The 23,182-nt window shown below is 43.5% G+C and overlaps 1 protein-coding gene across 4 annotated transcripts in view; it reads left to right on the top strand.

The window, feature by feature from the left end:
* The window catches only part of PELI1 (pellino E3 ubiquitin protein ligase 1), a 43,325-nt gene extending 35,327 nt beyond the window's left edge, over positions 1-7,998 (top strand). For all 4 annotated transcript variants that reach the window (XM_065739598.1, XM_065739595.1, XM_065739596.1 and 1 more), the window contains exons 3-7: positions 459-588; positions 2,022-2,123; positions 4,040-4,237; positions 4,335-4,523; positions 5,383-7,998. In XM_065739598.1, the coding sequence (XP_065595670.1) occupies positions 459-588; positions 2,022-2,123; positions 4,040-4,237; positions 4,335-4,523; positions 5,383-5,949 (1,186 nt within the window). In that variant the 3' untranslated portion in view covers positions 5,950-7,998. The remainder of the gene's footprint in view (positions 1-458; positions 589-2,021; positions 2,124-4,039; positions 4,238-4,334; positions 4,524-5,382) is intronic.
* The last annotated feature ends 15,184 nt before the right edge of the window (positions 7,999-23,182 follow it).

The raw sequence follows: 23,182 nt of genomic DNA on the forward strand, positions 1-23,182 counted from the left end.
CAGCTTATCCATTTTTTTCTACATTTTTATTTCAGCTAAAATACTCTGAAGTAATAGCTCTCCATCAAGCTTAGTGAGTATTTATGGTCTTTCATTTATACTGTGGACATATTAATTATAGAGAGAGAGCTATAGGTAAACATCCAACCTTGTATGTTTTCTTGTTTAGGGGTCAAGTCCTTCCTACTTGTTGATAGTAGCTTTGAGATGAATCTAGACAGCATTCCTTGCTCTCCAGTCTTTGAGTGCGGTGCTGTAGTTCTGTGGGCATGTTTCAGTACCTTATTTATGTATTCTCAGATTAAATACATGTAACTAATTGGAGATCTGTAACTTTTTAATACTGTACTAATTAAGAAGGCTTTGTGTTTCTGAATGAAATTTTTTGTGGGTCTGCACCTTGTGAGAAGCTGTACAGGAATATGGACTTCATTATTTTTGTCCTTTCCTTTATATAGGTACAATGGGTCACTCCCAAATGGAGATAGAGGAAGAAGAAAAAGTAGATTTGCTTTATTTAAAAGGCCCAAAGCAAACGGGGTGAAACCTAGCACTGTGCATATTGCCTGTACCCCTCAAGCAGCAAAGGTAAGCTTGATTAGCAGGGTAATATCCTTACCAGGAGGATGCAGTGCTGGACCTGTTGCTCACCAATACAAGTGATGGGGTGACATCAGGATAGGAGGCTGCCTATCATGAAGCCATTTGCAGTCTTTGACATAACCAGAAAGAAAAATACTTGTTTGAATATATGTTTGAAACATGAGTGTTCAAGGCACAGTCTTGTCGTGTAAAACCTTTTAGTTTTCCTTCCAAATTTGCTACAGACATTTGTTCCAAACTTCCTGTGTTTGCACTCATTCATGCTGTAGGACTAAGCTGGCTTTGTACAAAGCTGACTTTGAAATGGTCCTCGATCAAAGCCCTTCTTGTATTTCCTACTCAGTCCAGTGGGTAGGAGCTCCCTGAAGATGAGGACAGGTGGTTTGGCAGGGCACTTTTTTTAATGTCTGGTAACCAAGTTCAGAGTTACATTTTAAGAAGCAGTGAAGTAATGGCTTAAGTCCTGAAGTTGAGTTGTACTTCATGTCAGAACGAAGGCTATTATAGGTAAGGGATATGCCATGAAAAACTACTTTAATTGTGGCGTTTCAAGCATGTGCAGTTATGTTCAGTCAGAAGCAGATCATTCCACTAATACCAGTGGAATTCAAGGTTGCAGAAACATTCTGGTTATTTAGAAATACTTAGTATGTTCAAGATCAGGCCCTTGAACAAATGCAGTACAGTTAAATATTTGACTCTGAAAATAATGCAGTGCTTAGGAATATCGATTCCTAGTTTAATACTTTTACTGATTGTTTATGGTCTTCAAATAATAAATGCTATCTGGAAGCCCTTCACAGAAGTTTGTTCAGATAGATTTAGTTTTGCTTATGAAGCCTGACATAAATCTCTAGAATGAAAATCTCAACTGACTGAAATCTAGGTTACTTTGCTACAACATGTGCAACTCTCTTACCCAGTTTACTAGCACTGCTTGTTACTTCTTTGTCTGTGTAAGTTATTAATCATCAGCGATTTTTGTATGAGCTCAGATCTCTTTTAGAATGAAGTCTGTAAGTTTTTCTTCTCACTTTGCGGCTGAGCAGTTCAGGCAGAGAAGGCTATGAAGGTTTTCAATTCAGTTTTCAGCCTTTGGACTCAGTTGTACTATTCTTTGTGTCAAAGCCAGCTGTGCTTTAATATTAAGCATGACTAATAATCCATCTTGATTATATTTATTTTGTGGCAGCATGAGGTAAAGAGACCAGTTTGGTCTGTTGCTGAATCAATCCTACAGCTTTTTTTTAATGGTGGGGACTGGTTTTTGTAAATTCGAACTACAGGTGTGTCACTAATGAGCATCTGACTTAATGTGTCATTGAGCAGAAAAGAGCCTGGTTTTACTGTCTGCTTTGCTGCTGTATTCAGTAGATTTATCATTCAGTGGTTCTATAATCTGTCCTTTTTTTCCACAGGCAATAAGCAACAAGGACCAACACAGCATATCTTATACTTTGTCTCGGGCCCAGACAGTAGTAGTTGAATATACCCATGACAGCAACACAGATATGTTCCAGGTATGTGAACCGAATGATATCTGAATGTATTCTCGCCTGTGCTGGTTTCTAATGACACATTATCTCAACGTGCTTTTCCTCTCAGATGTAAAATCTTTCTACACTTTATTCTTCAGAGGTGTTTAATTCTGTTCGCTCCCAGAGCCATCACATGTACAGGGCTGTGTCTGTGCATCTCTTTTAGGTTTACTTGGTCAGAGGCAAAATCTGTTTTTGTGACTAATGCACAGAATTATGGCTTTGCTGTTGGCTGCCGCTCTGACACTCACTCAACCTGCACCTCGTCCCTCCTTACAAAATTAAGAGCAGAGTGCACAGCTCTCTGAAGCACTTGGAACTTTGCTTCCAGCATTCATGAACGGATCAACTAGTAAGAGAGTGTAGAAGAAATGCAGTGTGAAAAATACAGAAAAACTTTTAACACAACCCCAGAAATAAGTTTAAAGCGATGGGAAATGTTCGGGGAGGCCCACTTGTGTGCCATCAGTTTAGAATAACTCTGTAGGAGTTTCCTGTGTGCATGAAATTGAACCACAAACACGTTTGCAGCTGTGTTCGCTCATATCTTATTATTTCCTGTTTTTTGCAAAGGGGTTTTGTTTCAGATTTTTTGTTTTGTTTCTTCTGATTCCTGGACTGATAGCGCATTGATTTTCGTTGTGCCCAACATTAGGTGAGGAGTTCTGCTGTCACAGCATTTAGCTGTGACAGCATTGCAGAACCTGAAGAGGTAGGAGGTGTTGGTGTGCGGCGAGGAAGCTGTACGCAACTGCAAATATCTGCTACAGCCGAAGGGCTGTAACAAACTAACTGCAGCATAAGCTGTAGTTTGTGTGAGTGTTCTCTCTTCAGGCATGCTATGGCATGTGTTCTGCTCTGGAATTGCCAGTGGCGATCCTTGTGTACCAATGGGTTATCCTGTTTAAGGAAAAAAAAAACCACATTCTGACAAAGCAGTTTCAGTCTCATGAAAGCTCTCTAGCCTTCACCAAAAACCACCTCAGGCTCTGAGTCTCCTGCTTAGCAGCTAGCCAGCTATAATATAACCAGCTATGTTTTAAGAGGGTTGAGTAATAAAGTAATAATGTACAAGTGGGCTTGAAACCTGGCCATTGGGATGGCTGGGGGTGGGTTGTAGCCCCTCTGTTTTGTAAAGAGTACGAGATGAAAAGCAGTCAAACACATCAAACTCTATCAAAATTGGTAAAAGTGTGTGAGACTGCAAACCTCTTTGTCTCCCATACAACCAGAAAAGAAGGAACAACCACTCTGCAGCCTGCTGTCTCTAAGACCATCATCTTAGAAGAAATCAGGCTGCGGTCAGATGATGTATTCCTGTAGTGTTCTATTAATATTAATGTAACATCACTGCTGTGGCTGAAGCATCTTGTATCTGGTCTTTCCTGAAAGATGTGCTGTTTCTTAGTACCTTACTGGAGCTGCAAAGTCAGCTTGTGTAATCTCAGGGCAGTTTTCTTACATCTACACTTCCACCTAGTATGGCATTGCTCAGAAAACTCTGGGCATGCAAAATGACTCAGTGCCACTTTTCTGTCCAACTGCTTTGTCCCAGCTGTTTGTGTTGTTGCAGCCAGTCCAGGTGACCTGAAGCTTAATTTTTCTGATTAGAAGACCTTCAGTGGCAAATTATCTCAGTATTAGCTTAGTTACATCTCTTTTTCCTCCTTTCTTCAGTTGGCTGTACTCAACCTTTGGAACAACTTTGATCCCATGGAGATGGAATAAATCATCAATTCAGACTAGGCTTCAGAAACTGAATTCAGATTGGTGGAAGGGTGTGCTTCAAATTGGATTTCCATGATTAAAAAAATATTATTTTTAAGTTGCTTTGGGCTTGAACATTACTAGATTCAAAGGCAAATTTCTAAACAGCTTTTTGTTACCTCTTTTTGCAGATTGGTAGATCAACAGAGAGCCCTATAGACTTTGTTGTGACAGATACAGTTCCTGGAAGTCAGAGTAATTCAGATACACAGTCTGTGCAGAGCACTATATCAAGATTTGCCTGCAGAATCATATGTGAACGTAACCCTCCTTTTACAGCAAGAATATATGCTGCAGGATTTGACTCCTCAAAGAACATCTTTCTTGGGGTAAGGCTCTCCCAGATCAATGCAGGCTTATTTTTGATCTAATTTGAGACTCTGCTTCAGTTGAATTAGAAGTTCTCATTGATGTTGTTTCTCTTAGGAAAAAGCTGCAAAGTGGAAGACGTCAGATGGGCAAATGGATGGACTAACCACAAATGGAGTTCTTGTGATGCACCCTCGTAATGGATTTACAGAAGACTCCAAGCCAGGGGTATGGAGAGAGATATCTGTGTGTGGGAATGTGTTCAGCCTCCGTGAAACCAGATCAGCTCAGCAGAGGGGAAAAATGGTAAGAACAGAGACCAGCATTTTATGTAGCGTGTTTAAGATGGGTACAGCCACAAGTGGTACAGTTTGGGCCTAAACAGAAGTCAAAATCTGCCTGGTTCAGTGCATTTGTCACCTGTGAAACTTGCTGCAATGATTTAGATATCTTTCTCTGTTCACACATGAAAGGTTCTTGCTTGACCTGAAAACCTAAATTTACCTCAGGAATAGTACTGAACTGCAAATCGAGACTACTCTCCTCAAATGAGTTGACACTCTAGTGTGCCCTTCTGCAAGATGTGATAATCATGTTCATGTTTTAAAGAGCATTTTCTTGATTCTCCCTTCTATATTCATGCTTCTGAAGTTTCCCTGTTTTTCCTTTCTTAAAGAGTAAAAAAAACCAAAAACCCAAACTATTAACACATCTGTGTACCTAGACATCCATCTCTTTGCTGGCATTTTCTCCTTCCTCTTTGTTTCCGGAGCTCTGGTGGTGATGCTTTTAAAAGATGAATTTTGGTATGACTTGGGGTCTGTTAGCAAAAAGAAATGCTGCACGAAAGCTTCAGTGATACATTTAGCTAGGAATGCTGGCAGCTTATTTTACTTGAGGAGAGCAGGTCTGAATAAAACAATCTAAAATGTGATGGAGGGCTCCACAATTTTTATTTTTATGTGCACCTTAATCTTTTAAGGAGTTTTATTTAAAAGAGAAGGAAGGAACTGGCACTAGGTTCCGTGGGAGCCTTGCATAGGGCACTCAGTAGTTGCTTGAAGCTTTATCCACATCTTCCAGGCAAATTTGTGTAACTGAAGCGCCTTTGTTACTCTTCAAATAATGCTAGGTGGCACCTTTCTCTTCCTCTGTCCATCACAAGGTTGAAAATGAAACCAACCAACTGCAGGATGGCTCTCTGATTGACCTGTGTGGAGCGACGTTGCTGTGGCGCACTGCAGAAGGGCTTTCACGCACTCCCACTGTCAAGCACCTGGAGGCATTGAGACAGGAGATCAATGCAGCAAGGCCCCAGTGTCCGGTGGGGTTTAACACCTTGGCGTTTCCCAGCATGAAGAGAAAAGATGTTGTGGATGAAAAGCAGCCGTGGGTGTACCTGAACTGTGGCCACGTCCACGGCTATCACAACTGGGGAAACAAGGAGGAGAGAGACGGCAAGGATCGAGAGTGTCCCATGTGCCGCTCTGTCGGCCCCTACGTGCCTCTGTGGCTTGGATGTGAAGCGGGATTTTATGTGGATGCAGGACCTCCAACTCATGCGTTCAGCCCGTGTGGACACGTGTGCTCAGAAAAGACAACTGCTTATTGGTCCCAAATTCCTCTCCCTCATGGTACTCACACTTTTCATGCAGCCTGTCCATTCTGTGCGCATCAGCTGGCTGGTGAGCAAGGTTACATCAGACTCATTTTCCAAGGACCTCTTGACTAACACACGTATAACCAAGGACTGAAATAAACTGATAAGCTAAGCAATTCTGATTTTTAAACCAACCATTTTTCGTATTCTCTGGGCTTTGCTGGTTTGCATTAAGATGAAGAATTTTGGTTTTTTTATGACAGCTAAATTCTCTACTGAGAAAGGTCTGCAAAAGGAAGAAACAGGGGTAAGAGAGGAAAAGTCCTGCTTGTTTAGTTAATAACTGCTTCTTGAAGAGGTGAAAGAAGTATTGCAGAATGAACTTACATGCCTTTCCTTTAATGGTTTTGAATCAAATGCCCCCACAGTATTTGAAATTTGTTTCCTTTCTTTTTGTATATGGAGGGTAAATAGTTCAAAGAGCAGTAGTTTACAGCTTGGATGCAAACATTGTAAAATATAACGTGTATATTAACTCTTTTCTATTTATCTTTATTATTGAAAATGCATAGAATGTGTAGAGTAGCATGGTCATAGTGAGTTTACATCCAGCAATTGGATGTGTAGAATAGTTCTGGATGGTGAAGGAGGTGAGATGGAAATGGTAGAAAAACCTTTTTTAATCTGCAGTACTGAGTCCTTAGAATAGTTAAGATACTTCTTGAACAAAGCTAATGCAAATTATGATGGCATCAAGATGTGCTTTAACCATGTGAAAGGTAGATAAGAAGGACTTCTTAAAATGTCTTTTTGGTAGGACTGTACTTAAGATCTGGCTATGAGGAAAATATTTACCAGACTCTTTGAATATGCAACTTAGTCTAGATTAAGGATTTTTTCCTCCCTTCATGCTAACACATCTTTATTTAGCATTAGTGACATTTCTGAGGGGTTTTTCCAATGTTAAACTTTTAACAAACCTGAAAGATCAGGCTCATTTTGTTCCTTGCTGTTTGGGGAGGTGGGGAGAAGTGGATGTGTCCATGCCACATGTGATGTGAGGAGCTGTTTGTGAATTGGCCACAGTCCCTGCTTGGGAAAGGCTTTGTCAGTCACATCTTCTGCTTTTTTCTGGCCCATTGCAATTGGGCACGTGGGAGCCACTGGCTTTGTGTGCTTGCACATATGTTGCTCTGAGGAGCTGGGTGCAGGTACTCATCGAGGCCACACATGGAAAAAAGGAGAAGCCTGGTGCCTTGTGGATGTGTGCTGCGCCCTAGCATCTTCGAGCACTTGACCCAATAGGCAATCTGTTAGTGAAGAGCTTGAGCTGGGACTAGACTGGCCTCGTAGACTCTGGTGTGGGAAGCTTGCATAAGGTCTGTTTGCTCTGTGGCGGGCTCTAGGTTGTGGTCTCTGTGCTCTCTTTACCCTAACCCTCCTTTCCATTCTGTGTTCGCCAGGAAAGGCCAGTGCACTACATCCAGCTTTGCTGCTAACCCACCATGATTAATGGCAAATACACAAACTGACCTTTTTTTTTTTTTGAGGGTTGAGTTGAGCTTTTTTGTTTTTTAGGCCAAACCTCTTGTTGTTATTTTTCATATGTACTGTATAATTGACGGTAGCAAATCTTCATACTTTAAACTTCGCTTTAGTTTGCCCTTTCAAAGCTGTTCTAAAGTTTTTGGTTTAAAAAGAGACGTATGTTGCTTAGATGTCATGAAATATTTGCTTTGACTGTCAATTGTTTCTCCATTTTTAAAAAGAAATGATATATATTGTTTGGTTCACTCAGGAAATGCATGTGTCAGGAAACCTGTATTATAAGTTCAGTTAGCTGTCCTGTACAAGTAACTGCTGTTACTCCCTTTTCATAGAAATATAACTGATTTTGACATTTTCCAGATTATATGCATTAAGTAATGAAACTTATGCAGCAAGAAACCCCCTGTATTGTAGTTGTTCTAATCATTTTATTCAAACTATGTTATACTGTAGTTTAATTTTTATTTGCAAATTAATTTATTCAAACTATGTAAGTAAACACTTTTCAAAAATAGAGATTCTGGGGTTATCTGTTGCTTTGTTTCCAAAAAATGGGAAGGGTGTCTAGAGATGACTTCTACTGTGTGTTCTACACGTGTAGGTTAAGGTCAAAAAATGTAACTGAAGAGTTTAAGTGTTTGCCATAGTTTGGAAAGGTTCCCTTCAGATGCGACTTTTCAGTGTGCTTTGTATTTAACCCTACGTTAACGAAGGCAAAGATCATTGTTCAAAAGACAAGTAAATGATCTCTTCACTGAGTGACTTGAAATCAACAAGATGCAAGCAGAAAAGCCTGCCAAATGGCTGGACTCTTTGAAAACTTCAGGAGCACTTGATTTCTTTGCCAACAAATTGGATTGATGCATCTTCTCTGGTCGTGATCTTGCTGAACGCAGGGATGAGAAAAATCAGGAAAGGAAATTGCAAAAGCTACTAAGGCAGGATGAGTAATACAGAGGCAAATTGTGGAAACAGATGGAGAATTGGACTGCAAGTAACTGCAGGCAGCATACTCACCCCATGTTGGTGGTGCAGTGTGGAGCCAGTAGTGCTGTTGTACCTGGGGATGCAAACATCTGACTGCGGAGCAGGAGAGGAGCTAATGCCCAGTGCACAGCCATTGCTGAGCTTCTACCCTATTAAGATGATACTTTATGCTTCTGCTATAATTCTAGCCTCTTCCCCCTCTAGAAAAGAAACACAACAGAATAGCACGTAGTTGCAGAAGAGCTGGCTCTTTCTCTGGGTAGCATTATGCAAAGATAACCTTTCGAAGCACTCTGCTGCATGCTATCTGCCTGTGGTATGTTTTTCTTGACCCAAGGTGGGCTTGTTTAATCTTGTTTTTAAAATGGGCCTTCAAAGGCCTGAGACACGGAAATCCCACTGTCAGAAGCAGAGTAGCAGTGGCTGAGGCTGAGCAGGCAGAGGAACTATTTCCATAAAAGATGCAAGCTAACTAAAAGCAGTGGCTTTGACTGTGGTTCCTTATTTGAGTTCCCCCAGGCTTCTTTTCTTCAATAAACAATTTGAACAGAAGGTCTCATACTCCATAAACTGTAAAATAAATGGCAGATTAAAAGTAAAACCATCCCTTTAACACAAACAGCTGACTAAAGCACCCTGAACTCCAAGGCCTTTGCTTCTGTACAGATGTGGGAGCTGGGAGAAGTGCAGGAGGAAGCACCCTGCTGGTGGTGAGATGACAGCTTGTTTAACCAAAACCAGCCCCAAATGAAATCTGTGGCCAACTTTCAAAGGTTTATCCAAATGGAAGGAGGTATTTGTGCAACTGGAAAATGAGATGTGCCTATACCCTGGGAGATCGCCACAGGTGTGTGGAACTGATAGAGGAATGCTCATGGATGTGAAGTAAACTTAGGCCTTTTCCTGGCCTTAAAGTTTTATGATCATCTGCAGAAATGCAACTGGAAATCGGTATGTAGCTTTTTGCAGTTGGTTTGTGCATCGCTGCTGTGCTCTGTGCAGTTCTTTGTGTGCTGTGTAATGCGGGTTATCTAATGAGCTAATTTACTTTTCAGCTGTAGGAAATTGCAAGGATTTAATACTGCTAAAAGCCAGCAGCTTGATACAGCAGCTGGCTAATGAAGCCCTTTTGTTTCCAGAGCAGAAGCAGAGCAGCTCTTGGTGCACTGACTCACAGCAGTGCAGAAGCATGGGGGCTAGGAGGTTGCTGGGGACTTTCCCTGGGCAGGCAGGTTGTTTTTTTTTTTTGCAGAGACTTTCCCTGGGTATCTGGCAGAGCACTGTTCCCTGGGCTGACTCAGCCATTAGTTTCGAGCAGCACACCGGGTGCGTGGTATATCTGAGATGTGGGCTGGGGATGAGGTTTTCTAATCCCATCTGTGCTAGGCTTTGTGACACCTGCAAGAATGAGACCTGTCTCCTGAAAGGTTTAATGACATGATTGTGGTGATGTGGCCCTGGTGTCCTCCTGCTGCACTTGAGGGTGCTCTGCACTCTGTGAAATCGCATAATGACCCTGCTACAGCACGTGTTACCCCTGTCTGAACAGAGGCAACTTCCAGGTCTGATTCCAGGAATACTGCAATGTAAAGTTCTTAGGATGACTACAATTACCTGTCTGCATGCTGTATTTCAAAACAGAGTAAGCCTGGTTGATGTTGAATTAGTGTGGTTTTTCTGGTCTTTGACTTAGCTGGTGCAAGACTTGCTTGGTTCTCTGTAAAAAACACTGGCAAAGCTGCTCTGCTTTTAACAGTAGCACTTGGCTTTAACATAAGGGCTGCGATCATCCTGGAAATGTAACATCTAAGGCTCTTTTTGCAGCTGTAGGAGATCACTTATACACACTGTCCTGCATCCTGTGAAAGAGATCTGATAAAGCACCTGCGGGAGCTGTGAGGGCTCCTGTTACTTGTGCCATGACCCTTTGGCAAGCTGTGCCTGCTGGAGCCAGGCAGCACTGCACCTGCCCCTTTCCAGGTGCTGCTTCTATGGAGTAGCAAGATCTCAGGACCCTGTTGGCTGGCTATGAATAGCAGCAGCGTGTCAAACTTCTGATGTGGTATCACGTGGAAATGTACCCCATAACATGAGTCAGGGAAACACTGCCTGTGCTGTTGTATGTGAAACAACCTGGAGCTTGAGCTGAGCTGGGTGCTGCTGGTTGCGAGTCTCTGCTTCCTGAAAGCAAAGGGATGGCAGCTGCAGGGAGCAGAGAACCATGCTTTTGTTCCCCAAGCCTAAGCTACTTCTTAGAGAGCTGCTGTATCACACACAGCCTCAGCACTGTGCCTGCAGAGCTACAGCATGTGGGGATACTGGGGCTGTGCATTAGTGCAGTGCTGGTACCAGAAGTCCCTGTGTGTGAATCCTTGTGGCCCTTCCTTGGTCTCTCAGGAGCTGCTGCCCTTCTCCTTTTCCCTTTCAGCCTTGGCAGATGCAGTCCTTTTATGGCTTCAGCAAGCAGGTGACTGCAGAATAAAGCCTGCAGCTGGCCCTGTTCATGCTGGCTTGTGTGGGATCAGCACAGGCACCAGCTCAGGCTGCATCACCTGAGGCTGAGCTGAGGGGAAGATGAGTAACTGGAGGCGAAGTGCCAGCTCTGGCAGCTAGGAGCTCCCTGCCCACTCCCTGGCTCCAAGCCACCCCTGCGAGCACAGTGCATCTTGGCCACAATAGGGGAATGGTAGCAGTATGTAGGGGAAGGAATAATAGGGCAGAAGTAGCCACAGGCCAGCAGTCAGCCACAGGCCAGTGCTTGGAAGCCATAGGCAATGACCCTTTGCCTCAGAAGGCCCAGTACCTGTCAGTTGTCCTCTGGGTCTTCTGGATCCAAGTGGTGCTCATTCAGAATAATGGCTCTGTGGAGCAAAGTCCAGCCAGCCCACAATTTGGTTTCCATGGGCAGATGTGTGTGTGTATCTGGGAGGAGCAAGAACAGAGCAAACAGATGTGGTGCTGCCCAAATCTTGTACAAACTGGGGCTTGGAGAGTGGAAGGTGGCATCCTTGGATTTTTCTTCCTGTAATGCAAATGCATTTCAGTTCAAATAGGCTTCCAGTGCCACAAAAAAACATTTGGCAGAGAGTCCTGTGGCTCAGCTGCGCATCATGAAGTTCCTCCTATTTGCTTTGACTCTTGTTGCCTGATGACTTTGCTGAAAATCCAATTTCTTGTATCATAGGAGGCAGCGAATAACCATTTCTTGTTTACCTTCTATGTGCCACTCTTAATTTTGCTGCAAGTCCACCTGTCCTTCCCTGTCCTACAGTGAATGGATAACCAGCAGTGGAGTCAGTCAAAGTTTCTGGCCTGTGCTGTCTGCCTGACTGCTGGTGAGATGCTGCGCTGTCAGAAGAAGCACCATTCTTGCTGAGGGGCCTGTGCAGGCACAGAGGGGAAGGCAGGGGTGAGGCATCTCAGCCTCAGTGTGGGTATGAAAAACCTTACAGATCAAGCAGAGAGGCACTTTGCTGCTGGCAGAGGCAACTCCTTCATATCTGGCAACAACTGCAAGATTGCAACGTTTTTATTTTGAATGTTTTTGCTGATACAGTGTCACTTCTGTGGAAACTAAACAGCTCTGAGGCAGGAATAAATTATTAATCTGCTCTGATTTCCTTTCTCTACCATGTCTGTGTATGTAACGGTTCTGCACTGAGATCACACCTGGAAAGCTGCTGCCTTCTTAAGTATGACAAGTAGAAGCCTTTGGAGTTATAACTGGTATGCACACCAAGTTTGTCTGTTTTCCCTCTTCCTCATGGAAAGCTCTCATTAAAAGACTTCCCCTGCGAAGCTCTTGCACAGCTAACTCCTAGGGATTCCCTGTGAGAACGTTTGCATTAAGCATGAGCAGCAAAGGGAGGGTAGACAGGAAATGATACTTCACTTATTCAGGCAGTAGATGAAAGTACTGTACCAAGATAAATCACTTGGGAAAAACCTCCTTATGTGTATTTTTCACTAATAATTCCCAGGATCATCTTGTCTGCTTTTATTTACAGCTCGTTGTCCTTATCTTTTCATTTGTTTCTGCTTCAGCAACTAAAATGTTTGATTCTTTTCTGTAGGTGTTTTATCTGACAGTTTCTTAGTCACTGTGACTATGACTTTTAAGTGTTTCTATTCAAATATGTGATTTATTTTATGCACTAAACTGTGTTGGCCAGGCTTGGGTTCTGCAAAATCTGTGGTTCTTTTGGGGTTTTTATTTTTATTTTGCTTTTTCTATCTGTTCTTCAGCCTAGGTAGGTTTTCCCTTCAGTCACTCCTGGATTAATACTGAGAATATGAGCCAGCAAAGGATAAGGTAAGTGCTATTGTTTCCCTGTGCTGCTGGAACACTCATCTGAGGGACATCCTGTGGGTTGCCCCTGCTTCATCTCAGGGCTGAGGGGGTTTGCTGCTTTCCCTGGATCATGCTCAGATCTCACCAAGTCTGTCCAAGCACCTCCCACGTCTCAGTCCTCTGACACCTGCATAAATAGCTCTTCATGTGACCACTTCACAATTGGGATACACCTGTCCTATTCCATTTGCTTGGCTGCAACTTAGGAGCTGAATGTACATGAGAGCTTGTAGTGCTCGCATTCTCTCATCTCTCCAGAAGAATATTTTTAGCTGATCCCATAAGATTTGAAACAAAACAAATGCATGCAGCAATATTATAAACTTGCCTAGATGCAAAGCTAAAAACTGCAGCTTGCTGTCATGCGTGGTAGAAGAGGAATCGAGTCAACTCGTCTTTTCCAAAAAACACACTTTTCTTTTTTTTTATCCTGTCGTGTAGGAGGAGGAGAGAATTAGTTATTCAGTGGAACAAGGACAATTATAAGCAAACGCAGCTTCCAGCAATGCCATCATCTGTTCTGTTAGCCCTGAGCAACATGGGGACAACCTGGCTCTTAACTGGCCTTTCTTTCTGGCCCACACTTTCAGTTGGCATGGTGGCTGATGTTTCCAAAAGCCTGCATAGGACTGAGATGAAGATGTGCCTGCTTCCATCCATCGTGTGTGAGGTTTTAAAGGGGTGAAGAGGTGAGGGTCTCACCTGTCTGGCCTGCCTTTCTGCGGGAAGCTGTGTCTGGGGATCCCACTATAGCTATAGGGTAGCTATGGGTTCAGCAGAGCAAAGCTGCCAGGGCTCCACGTTCTTTTAATTAAGCTTTGTTTCTAAGGAGGAGCAAAATCAAGCAGAAGTTCACTGAAATGCTGAATAACAGCACCAAGTATGGGTATTTAATGTTTTTTGACTTATTTGTGTTAAAAGTGGATTCAGAGCAGCTTTCCTGACAGAGGCAGGGTGAGTGCTGCGGAAGTCCTCAGTTCCACCATCACTCTTCGTACTTTCAGTGTTACTCAGCACTTCTGCCAGCGTCACTCTTTATCACTTGGAAATCTCACTTCTCCTGTTCTCTAGCAGGAAGAGCAGAAGGTGTGTGCGAGTGCCTTCAGGCATCCGTGACTCAGTGCTCCTGTCGCAGCTCTTGGCATCTGCCTGCCTGGGAAAGCCATCACTGAGGCAAGTCCCTCTGCAAAAAGGCCTGGCAAGAGACCATGCCAGCATCAGGGAACAAACCACCACCCCTCTGTCCCTGGAACAACCTACCCAAATACACTGTTTATACACTGTTTATACAGTTTATACAGTGTTTTCCGTACCACAGGGACCTTGGGATTAACGTTCCCTGTGACAAATGTCTTACGAATTTGTATAGGCTGTATGTGTCTGTATTTGTTATATTTTTATCTTTATAAGCTCATGGTTAATAGAGCCAGGCTGTGTGTATGTTTCTACAGTGAAAATATGTTGAACACTATCACGCAAGAGGCTTAGGCTTTGCTGACCCTCAACAATCTTTCAGGCTGTAATCTGTATCTATATAAGTATGGGATGTCAGAAATTGCTTCCCTAGGATGCAGCTGAAGCAAGACAAGCTTGTGTGAAGGGGTGACTAACTGTGGGAGTTCCCAGACTGGGGGTATTTAACTCACTTTAGCTATTAGTAGTCTAATAAATGGCAACACGCACAGTACATGCTGTGTGGCAGCAGCTTCTAAATGATTTTCTTGTCCTCGGTCCAGCTTGCCACCTGGCTGGTCCTTATCTCCTGCACAGGCACTGTCAGCAGTCACAGTGTTTGCTCCCAGGTCCTGCATGGCAGTGCAAAGCCGTGTCAGGCCCCAGTGCCTCCGAGGTGATTCCGTCCTGATCCTGGCAGAGCCTCGGTGAGGAGCTGCCAGCTGATCCATTTAACGTGGGCTTTGCTGAGAAGGGAGAGTGCTAATCTTTTAATCGTAACGTCGCCTGTACTGAGTCAAATGTCTTACAAAATTCCATTACAGCTGCCAAATTCAAAGAAGGGAAGCAGGTTTGCCAATGCAGGTTTTTCTTTTGAGAAAAACAAAACAAAACAAAAAACCACCAAAGAAACAGAGGAAAAAAAACCATTCTGATTGGTATTGAGTTAATGTCTTTTATGTATGAACTCCTGTCAGCTTTATTTTGCTATGGATTTCAGATAAGCTAGTCTAAAATTATAGTTCTGCCTCTCTCCTGAGTACCAGCTCTTATGATCTCTGGAATTTCCCAAGGCCTTCTAGGAGAAAGGGAGGGAAAAAAGAAAACTGATATGGGTTCCCAAATTGCATCAACCACCACTTTCTAGAATTTCAGATGCAAGCTTCTTTGCATCAGCTGATTTTAAAGTTTTGTTCACAGTGTAGTCATGGATCTGTGGAAATCCTCTCTGCATTAGTCAGCCCTGGGGCAGGGTCAGCTCTACCCACGTGCTGCTTGCCAGCATTCAGGCTCAGTGACCTCTCCAGGCAGTCTGATCCTCAGTTCAGCTATCCTTGAGAGGAACTGCTCCTCCTCTTGAACCTCAATCTCCCCAGAAGGAGAGATTTAGCACATTATGCTTGTTCCCTCCCCAGAGGATGTGGAAGCAATCATTCTGTTCTCCCAGCTTCTGGAAGCCTTTTACGTATTTGAAAGCTGTTAGCATGTCTCTTCTCAGGCTTTTCTTCTCTACAAAAGGAGTCCTTTTGATCTTCCCTAGTAGGTTGTGCTTGCCAAACTGCCCTGGTTCTTATTTCTGTTTCCTGAATTCTGTCTTCAGCTTCATCACGTCCTCCCTGAGGCCCTCGATGTGCTGAGTGAAATGAGAAGGGCCCTCCCCATGTCTTGCATGCTGTGCATCCCTCTGAAAACTTACCCACCTCCTCCTGTGGGGAAAAGGATCCTGATTCTCTGTTTCAGCATGTTTCCGCCCACTGAGAAACATTTTGGTTTTGCTTGCCTGAGCCCCAAATACTCAGCAATTTGAATCTGTTACAGCATCCTCCTCCTGGGTTTTTATGACAAGGTGACAGGGTTATGCATGCCAAAACAGCTCTGTGTAACAAATATCAGTGCAGTTTTCTTCCATGTTGGTGCTGTGTGTGGAACTGAGGTTGCACACTCCTGGGATGGGGACAGAACAACTTACACCCCAAAAAACAGTGGAGAAGCTTTGTCCTGGTGTGGACTTGTACTGTATTTGTTTTCTGTGCTGCTCCTGAAACATGTACCATTCACCAGGTTTCAGGGGACAGGCCCTGCATTAGGGTATGTTGACCAGCAGTCTTACACAGCCACTGCTGTTTGAGTCTTTCTGTTTCCTGTGAAAACAACCCATTAACGAATGAAGCTGGGACTCGTTAGCTCCTGCTTCTAATAAGGTAGAGTGAAGAGCAAGCTGAAACCAAAAACTTGCTTGCTGTTTGGGGTTTTTCTTGTATTTTGTTATTAAAAAGAAAAACAAAGCAAAGCAACAGCTTTTGTATCACAAGCTCTTGTGTAGGGTCTGAAAACAAAGATGTTACAGCTTTCTGCAGCAGGTATGCCTGTCACGGATGGGCAGCTTCCCCTGTGTGATGCTGAATGAGCTCATCTGCAAATGCACCTGGAAGAAGAAGGGAAGGAAAGGTGCCAAGCAAGCCTTAAACTTCCGATATTCAAATTATTAAAATCTAATGATAAACCATTAATAATGAATGCTGGCTAGAAGATGGGAGAACTGCAGTATAATGGCCTCAAGATCTCTATTTAGCCAGATTTCTCTACAGAGCTACAAAAGAAGAGGTTAGCTTTCAAAGGGATAAAAAGACTCCTCTGAGGGATGAGTAGATGAAGCAGCCTGCAACATTCTCTGGGTAGTTTGGTAGAGGAGTATTTTAAGTATTTCTTTCATTGAGCTGACTGGGAATAGCGCACATGTCTTTTGAGGAAAGAATGATTGTGAGTGCAGAGACCTTGAGTACAACATGGAATTGGGGTCACTTCCTCACTGACGGTGATTTCCTGTGTGAAATTAACTCTTTTTTTCCCTGCACCTCCCATCTCTCACAGCCCACATGCAGAAATGCAGCCTTCTGCCTCTTCGGGGTCCAGAGCTCCCACGATGGTGGCTGTCAGGGGAATACAGAGCCAGGACAGGATGGCGTGATGTTACACCTTGTGCATAAACAACTCACCCATCCGTTCACCTCGTAGTGATGATGTCTAGACCATTTCCTTTGGTGGCTGCATGAGCCAGCATTATTCAAGTGAAGATATGGCACATCTGTGACTTCACTTTCCTAGCTGCCAGGACGGTTGTCTTATCAAAGAGATAAATGGGGTCAGTTAGACACAGCTTTTTTTTGTAAGCCCACAGTGGCTGCTGTAGTGTCCTGTGTCTGGATGCCCCCCTCGATTTTGAGGTTTTCTGATCCTGTGGGACCTCTCCCATCCCCCCAGTGTTTATAAGGTCATTTACATTTATAAAAAGTCACTTATAACCATTGGAGTAGTTTCTTGAAGGCTCCAGAGTACATTTTACTTGGCCCTGCTGACTTGGAATTCCTCTAATCTCTCTTAACTATTGTTTGAGCTGTTCTTTTCCTCATCTGGCCTGTATTTCCTGTCTCTGGTTGTTAGTATGAAATGTGTTAATAAGCATCTGGATGCCATTAACATATTTTGTGAGAGCAGGAGCAGAATAAATAGTAGAAACTGAAGGCAGAGCCTAAGTAATTCCAGTGTTCTCTTATGTTTGTGCCAGAAGCTACCTCTCAGAACAAGGCTTCTTTGCACCTCTTTCTTGTCCTTGTCAAACAGCGTGGATGGGAGAGCTTCCACTCGGTAACAAGAAATGCTTCCACAGGATATCAGGTATATCAGAAAGTGCTTGTGTGGAAAACTGACAGTGGTCCTGTCTGAAAAACACATCTGTCCCAATAAGCATTCCTGCTCAGGCTCTTAGAGAAGGAACAAAAGGAGGCAGGAGGGAAGAGTGCAATCAGTCCTCTCTCTGCTTTTCAGGGCTGGCTGAATCTACAGAGCATATCTGAGGCTCTTTTGAACACTCACCAACAGATGAAGTAATTTGAGGCCTTGTCTATACGACAGTTGTTTGAGCCAGCAGCCGTAGGTCTTTTAAGGTGCTTTTTAATATGTCACTGACATCTTATTAAATCAAGCACTGAATGTGTCACTTGGGTTTTTACATACTATGATGTTTTTCCTTTTGTGTTGTTGTCAAGGTGAAAAAAATGAATTAGCATGGATTTTTAATTACTTTGATCTTGAACTCTGATGTAAATTGGAAGGGCAGTGTCACCCCAGACAAAGGGATGGTGCAATGGCTGACTGCACATCTGGTGGGGATCCAGGTCCTGCAAATGCAAGATGACTTCAGTCTTGTTCCTATCTCTAGCTTCTCAATCTCATTGCTCCTTTCCTGTGGAGGCTTATGTTGGTGGCAAGCAGGCACCAGGAAACAAAAGATAACTATTGTCTGAAATGCTGGTCCTTTTTTTTTTTTTTTTTTTTTTTTTTGGAAATGCGGGGAAAGGCTGCCATCTGCTGTAATAGAAAGTGGTTGCTGGAAATGCAACTGACCTAAATCAAATCGTAACAGTCTCATTGAAGCTGGGCGGAGCTCAGGAAAAGTAAGATAATCGAAGGTAAAATGTGCATTTAAAGATACCTCGATGTTTCCCCAACAGATCACTCTCCTAATAACAGCTGTTACCTATCCCTATAAAAATCACCCCCTTAGTGTGAGAGAGCCGTCCTTGTTGCCCCTGCCTGCTTTTTTAACCCCTGACAGCCACTTCTGCATTACTTGGTTTGGAAGCATATGGTAGTATCCTCTATCTGTGGACCTTGTATCCTGGAAAAGAACAAAGTCTAAAAACATCTGTAACTCGGGGTCCTTATCTTCCTTCTTATTTAACAAAACAAACAAACAACAATCTTCTATGCTGAAACATGGTAAAACTAAAATCAAATACGTATTTCTGAATGTCCCTGCCTACCACCCCAGCCCTGTTTGTTTGGTATCAGCTTGTTTGCTTCTTCAAAATGGCATTCTTTGGCTCACAGGTGTTCTCATAAACAAGGGGTTGACTTCAAAGGGAGTGTTGCACATAACAAAGTAGCCTTGAAATCTGGCACAAAAAAAAGTCGAAGAAAACAACACAGCACAGCCACTGCTTATTTTGGTATTGACGTACTCCATCAGAATAAGCTGCTATCTGATAGAAACTGATACAAAAGTGCAGGCTTTTAATTTTATACAGTCTCAGTACTGGAGGCTGACAGCATAAAGAAGAAATTGGGTTGAACATGGATACATCTGCAGCAAGTCTAGTATGCCAAGGAATGCACTGAAGCCAGGAGGAACTCATACCATTGTAGACATGGAGGAATAAATGCCACATAACTTAGGAGGAATTGGATTTGTTTGACATCCTGTTATTAGCTGTCTTTCTGTTGTGACAGCGTCTTGATAGAGACTATTAAGAACACAATTCCTGACAAACTGTCTTGATCCAGCCACTTTTTCTTTGGGCAGGCTGTAAGAACAACCACTTCTTCTCACACTTTGTACACTCTGCCATGCAGTAGGACCCAGATCATCCCCATCTCTGAGAGAAAACAGGAGTATTGTGCTCCAGGGTGAGACCAGGCACCCATCCTGACCTGCATCTTGACTCTAGCAAGGATGCAGCGTGCTATAGCATATGAAATGGGATGCCATGACCTCTCTATGCAGATCTGATCCTCAGCTGTAGAAGTTAGCATTTGGCTGACATAAAAGTCATCTTCAAAATCGCCATAGGTGTTATTTTTGAAAGCCACTGAAGCTACCCTATAGAACTGCTGTCCCATTCTGAATCTTATTAAGACCCTGCCTTGTTTCTTGTGTCCATGCATACCATGCTCCAATTACACAAGGCATGGAAATGTTTTCCCTGGTATTGTCATGAAAAATTCAGACTTAGAATCCCTTCACATCCCTGAAGACAAGGAGGATGTAAACTCTACATCTGTTTTCTCTGCAGCATTCGTTAATTTACCTATTTCTTTCATGACTCCTGCTTCTTCTGAGCAGAATTGTTCCAGGATGTTTGGTTGCTCCTACCATTGTTTAGTGTTGCTCTTTTAGTGACAGAAATACCTGCTACACTCAGGGCTCCTGGGGGATCAGCCCCTCTAATTATATTTAATCATTATTTTCCCTCAGATTCCTTCTGGATCCCAATACCATGCTTGCAATGCAAACTGAGCAACTTTTCTATGAAAGTTTCTGAAATCCAGCAGTACCAGGGCCCTTCCAGCGAGGAGCAAGAGTAGTAGAAAAATTTTCCTGGTTAAAACCATGTGGGATTTGACTCATTTACCTAGGAGATTCTTTGTAGGACTATGTCCCACATACACAGGAATAAGGATGCTTGTCATTTTCTATCATGAGGGCACTGTGCCAACGCTGAGTCACGTTCTCCTGCAAAGCCTACGTGGCCTTTGGCTGTCAGGAGGAAGCTGAGATAACCAAAGTTAAGGGGTAGGTTCAGCTCTGCGTAAAGGCCACTTCATGCTAAGTGAGTGATACACACTTTTTTTAATTGTTGCTCTGAGTGATCCACTAAAGTGAAGACACTTCAGGGTTGGGGGTCTGAAGCATACCAGCTGAGCACTGGGGCCCTGGCTCTAGCTGGCACAGCACAGTAGTGAATGTCTCAGTACACAACTCATATAGTTGTGGGCTTACAAGTACAGCTTACAAAATGGTACCCGTGCCACAGTGCTGGCCTTTAGCCTCAGGCTGACCTGGGGGGCTGGAGGTGGAAAACTGATTTACCATTGAGACTGTGGGAAGTGATTTCCCTTCATAATCAGCAGCTGTAGTGAATAACCACCCACAGCTGTTCCTCTACTGGGAATTCCCTTTCTTTTTGCCTTTTCCTCCATTTCCATTTCCTCCCATCCATTTATTGTATGCATTCCTGGGTCCCACACAGCTTGGGATGTTTGACATACAGCAGAGCACGGGACTAACACAGACCCCATTCCCCCCACAGCCTCTTGGACTTTCTTTCAGCTAAGTGTGGTTTCCAGCTCACTCACCTCTTGAACTCCACTGCCTGAATTGTCCCAGACCTGAAAAACACTGCAGATCTTACAGTGCTGTGCATAGTTCTTGACCCACAGCCTTGGTGGTACTCACAGGCTCCTTGGGCTTGATTACCAATTGACCTCAGTCACACAGTGTTGTTAAGACCAAAAGTAAAATGGCCCCTGGAAAACACGTGGAATATTTTTGATCGCTAAGAATGGGTAGATCCTGAGCACTGCCATTCCCCTGCCTTAGATTCACAACCCATTTCAAAGACATTACTGATTTTACTGGCTTCATCCAAAAGAGTAAATTTTGCAGGCTCTATGTTTCTGCCATACGGATCAATATGCAGTGATCAATTTTACACTAAATTCATGATCTCACGTTTTACTGCAATGTGGCCCTGCAGTCTGAACACAGTTGTTCCTAATAGAGACAAAGAGATTTCTGCCAGGTAGTGGAAAAGACACTACGAAAATATGGTGAGTGAAGTTTACAGCTTGCTAGAGGGAAATTCCTCTTGGCTTTGTAATAAGCATTTAATATTTAACATGTTTTTCTACTACTTTCACTACTGCAGCTTCCAGAAAGCATGTTTGAGCTCTGCTGAAATGAAAATTAACAGCAGTAAAAGCCAAGAATGGAATTTTGAAATGTGGGAAGGTATGCCTTTATTTTCTAAAGCCTGTCTACAAAAGGTATAATGGATGTAAAGAGGACGAACCAGTGGGGCTGATGCCATGAGAAGCCAACAGTTATGATGTAAGAGTAATATTAAATTAACAATTTTTGTGGAGCCACATTTTCTGCAAAAAAAAACAAACAAACAAACAACCAGGTACCCTGCTACTTGTGCACGGTAGACAGAAAATGAGGTTTGATTGCACTTTCACAGGCCACGCTGTTTCAGCAGCTTTTCCCAGACTGTCATCCAAATGAGTGGCAATCAGTGGGCCAGGCTGAGTAGCCAACACTTCAGTCTCTGCGTAGGAGCACACTTAGCTGTGCTTTCAGTAAGCTTTGCAATGAAAGATGTGGTACTGTATGAGCGGTGAGCCACAAAGGCACTGTAAAATCTGGCAGGAATATTCTGATGTAAAAAAGACTGTGATCCAGAACACGGGTTTCACTCTTCAGTTGTTTTGAGTTTAGGGTACTAGCCTGGATCAACAGTAGCAACAACAGTAAAAACCCCTAAATGACCACCTTCAGTGCTGAGCATGAAATTACTGCTTTTAAACAGCTCTGGCATATTTTACTCCCACAAATAGTGGTGCCCTGCTTGGGAAACCTGACCAGGAGATTCCACATCCTAAATCCAAAAGCTGTCGCTCTGCCTGCTACAGGAGAGTAGTCCCCCAGGAAACTACAGCCTGTGTGTGTCAATGCACAGGTGTGAATACCTGTGACATTTTGCTGCTGAAGACAAAACTAACAGCAAAACACAGCTTTGAACTGACAAAGACGTGTGCAGTCTGTCCTGTGAACACAGCATCCACACACCTAAAACTGCAGCCTCTGCTGTGGGCTGTACAATGTCCTGCTCGCTGCTGGATCTGTGTTTTAAATGCAGTGAATTGGGTTATTCTTTGGGATAAGCCTTTCACAGCCCGTGGTAGCAGTGCTAGTGCCATTTGTTTGGCCTTATACAGCTTTCTGTCATGTTGCAGAAGAAGCCAGGCAGGAAAAAGGAAAGGGAATACTGCTCATATAACATGCAGTCTCCCCAAGACAACTAGTAAAAGACAGAGTAACAATGTCCTGTGTGGACAGTGGTATCTCCACAGTTCTCTTGCACCTCCTTCCTGCTATGTATTTATGTATAATGTGTGCAGGTATGCATTTCTCTTTCCTGCTCTACCACTAATTTCTCTTGCAAAAAAAACAAAACAAAAAAAACCAACCAAGCCTTGTCTGCTGAACTAGTGACCTGTGTGAGGTTGTTACAGTTGTCAGCAGTTTTCTGTTGTCTTATTACATGTGGCAAGCGAGAAGCTGAAGACAGGAGCCTGCTGCCCTTTAAAGGAGTACCCAGAGCAGAAGGGTGGACATTAGTCAGGACAGGTATGATGCTCTCAAACAAGCAATCCAAGAATCCCTGCAACTCTCAGGTGCTTGAGAGCACCTGGCAGCTGCCCCTCGGAACTCACCACTCTGGAGCTGGCAAAACAGACTGTACACAACAAAGGCCTGTCAACAGTCGCCACCAAGGAGCAAAAAAACCATCTGAAAGGCAGCTGTGGTGACGTGGTTGAGTGAGCTGGACTGCTGGGGCCTAGCTGCCAAATTCCTGTCATGCAGTCATGCCAGCCAGGGCAAACAGTGCTTGGTGTCAGCAGAAGGGTGGGCGTGGTGTGAACTTCCACCGACACGCTTACGTGGACACCAGCCCACGGTGA

Source organism: Cyrtonyx montezumae, unplaced genomic scaffold (genome assembly GCF_038088225.1).
Source record: "Cyrtonyx montezumae isolate F1298 unplaced genomic scaffold, pur_monq_1.0 scaffold_24, whole genome shotgun sequence".
Classification (NCBI taxonomy): Eukaryota; Metazoa; Chordata; class Aves; order Galliformes; family Odontophoridae; genus Cyrtonyx; species Cyrtonyx montezumae.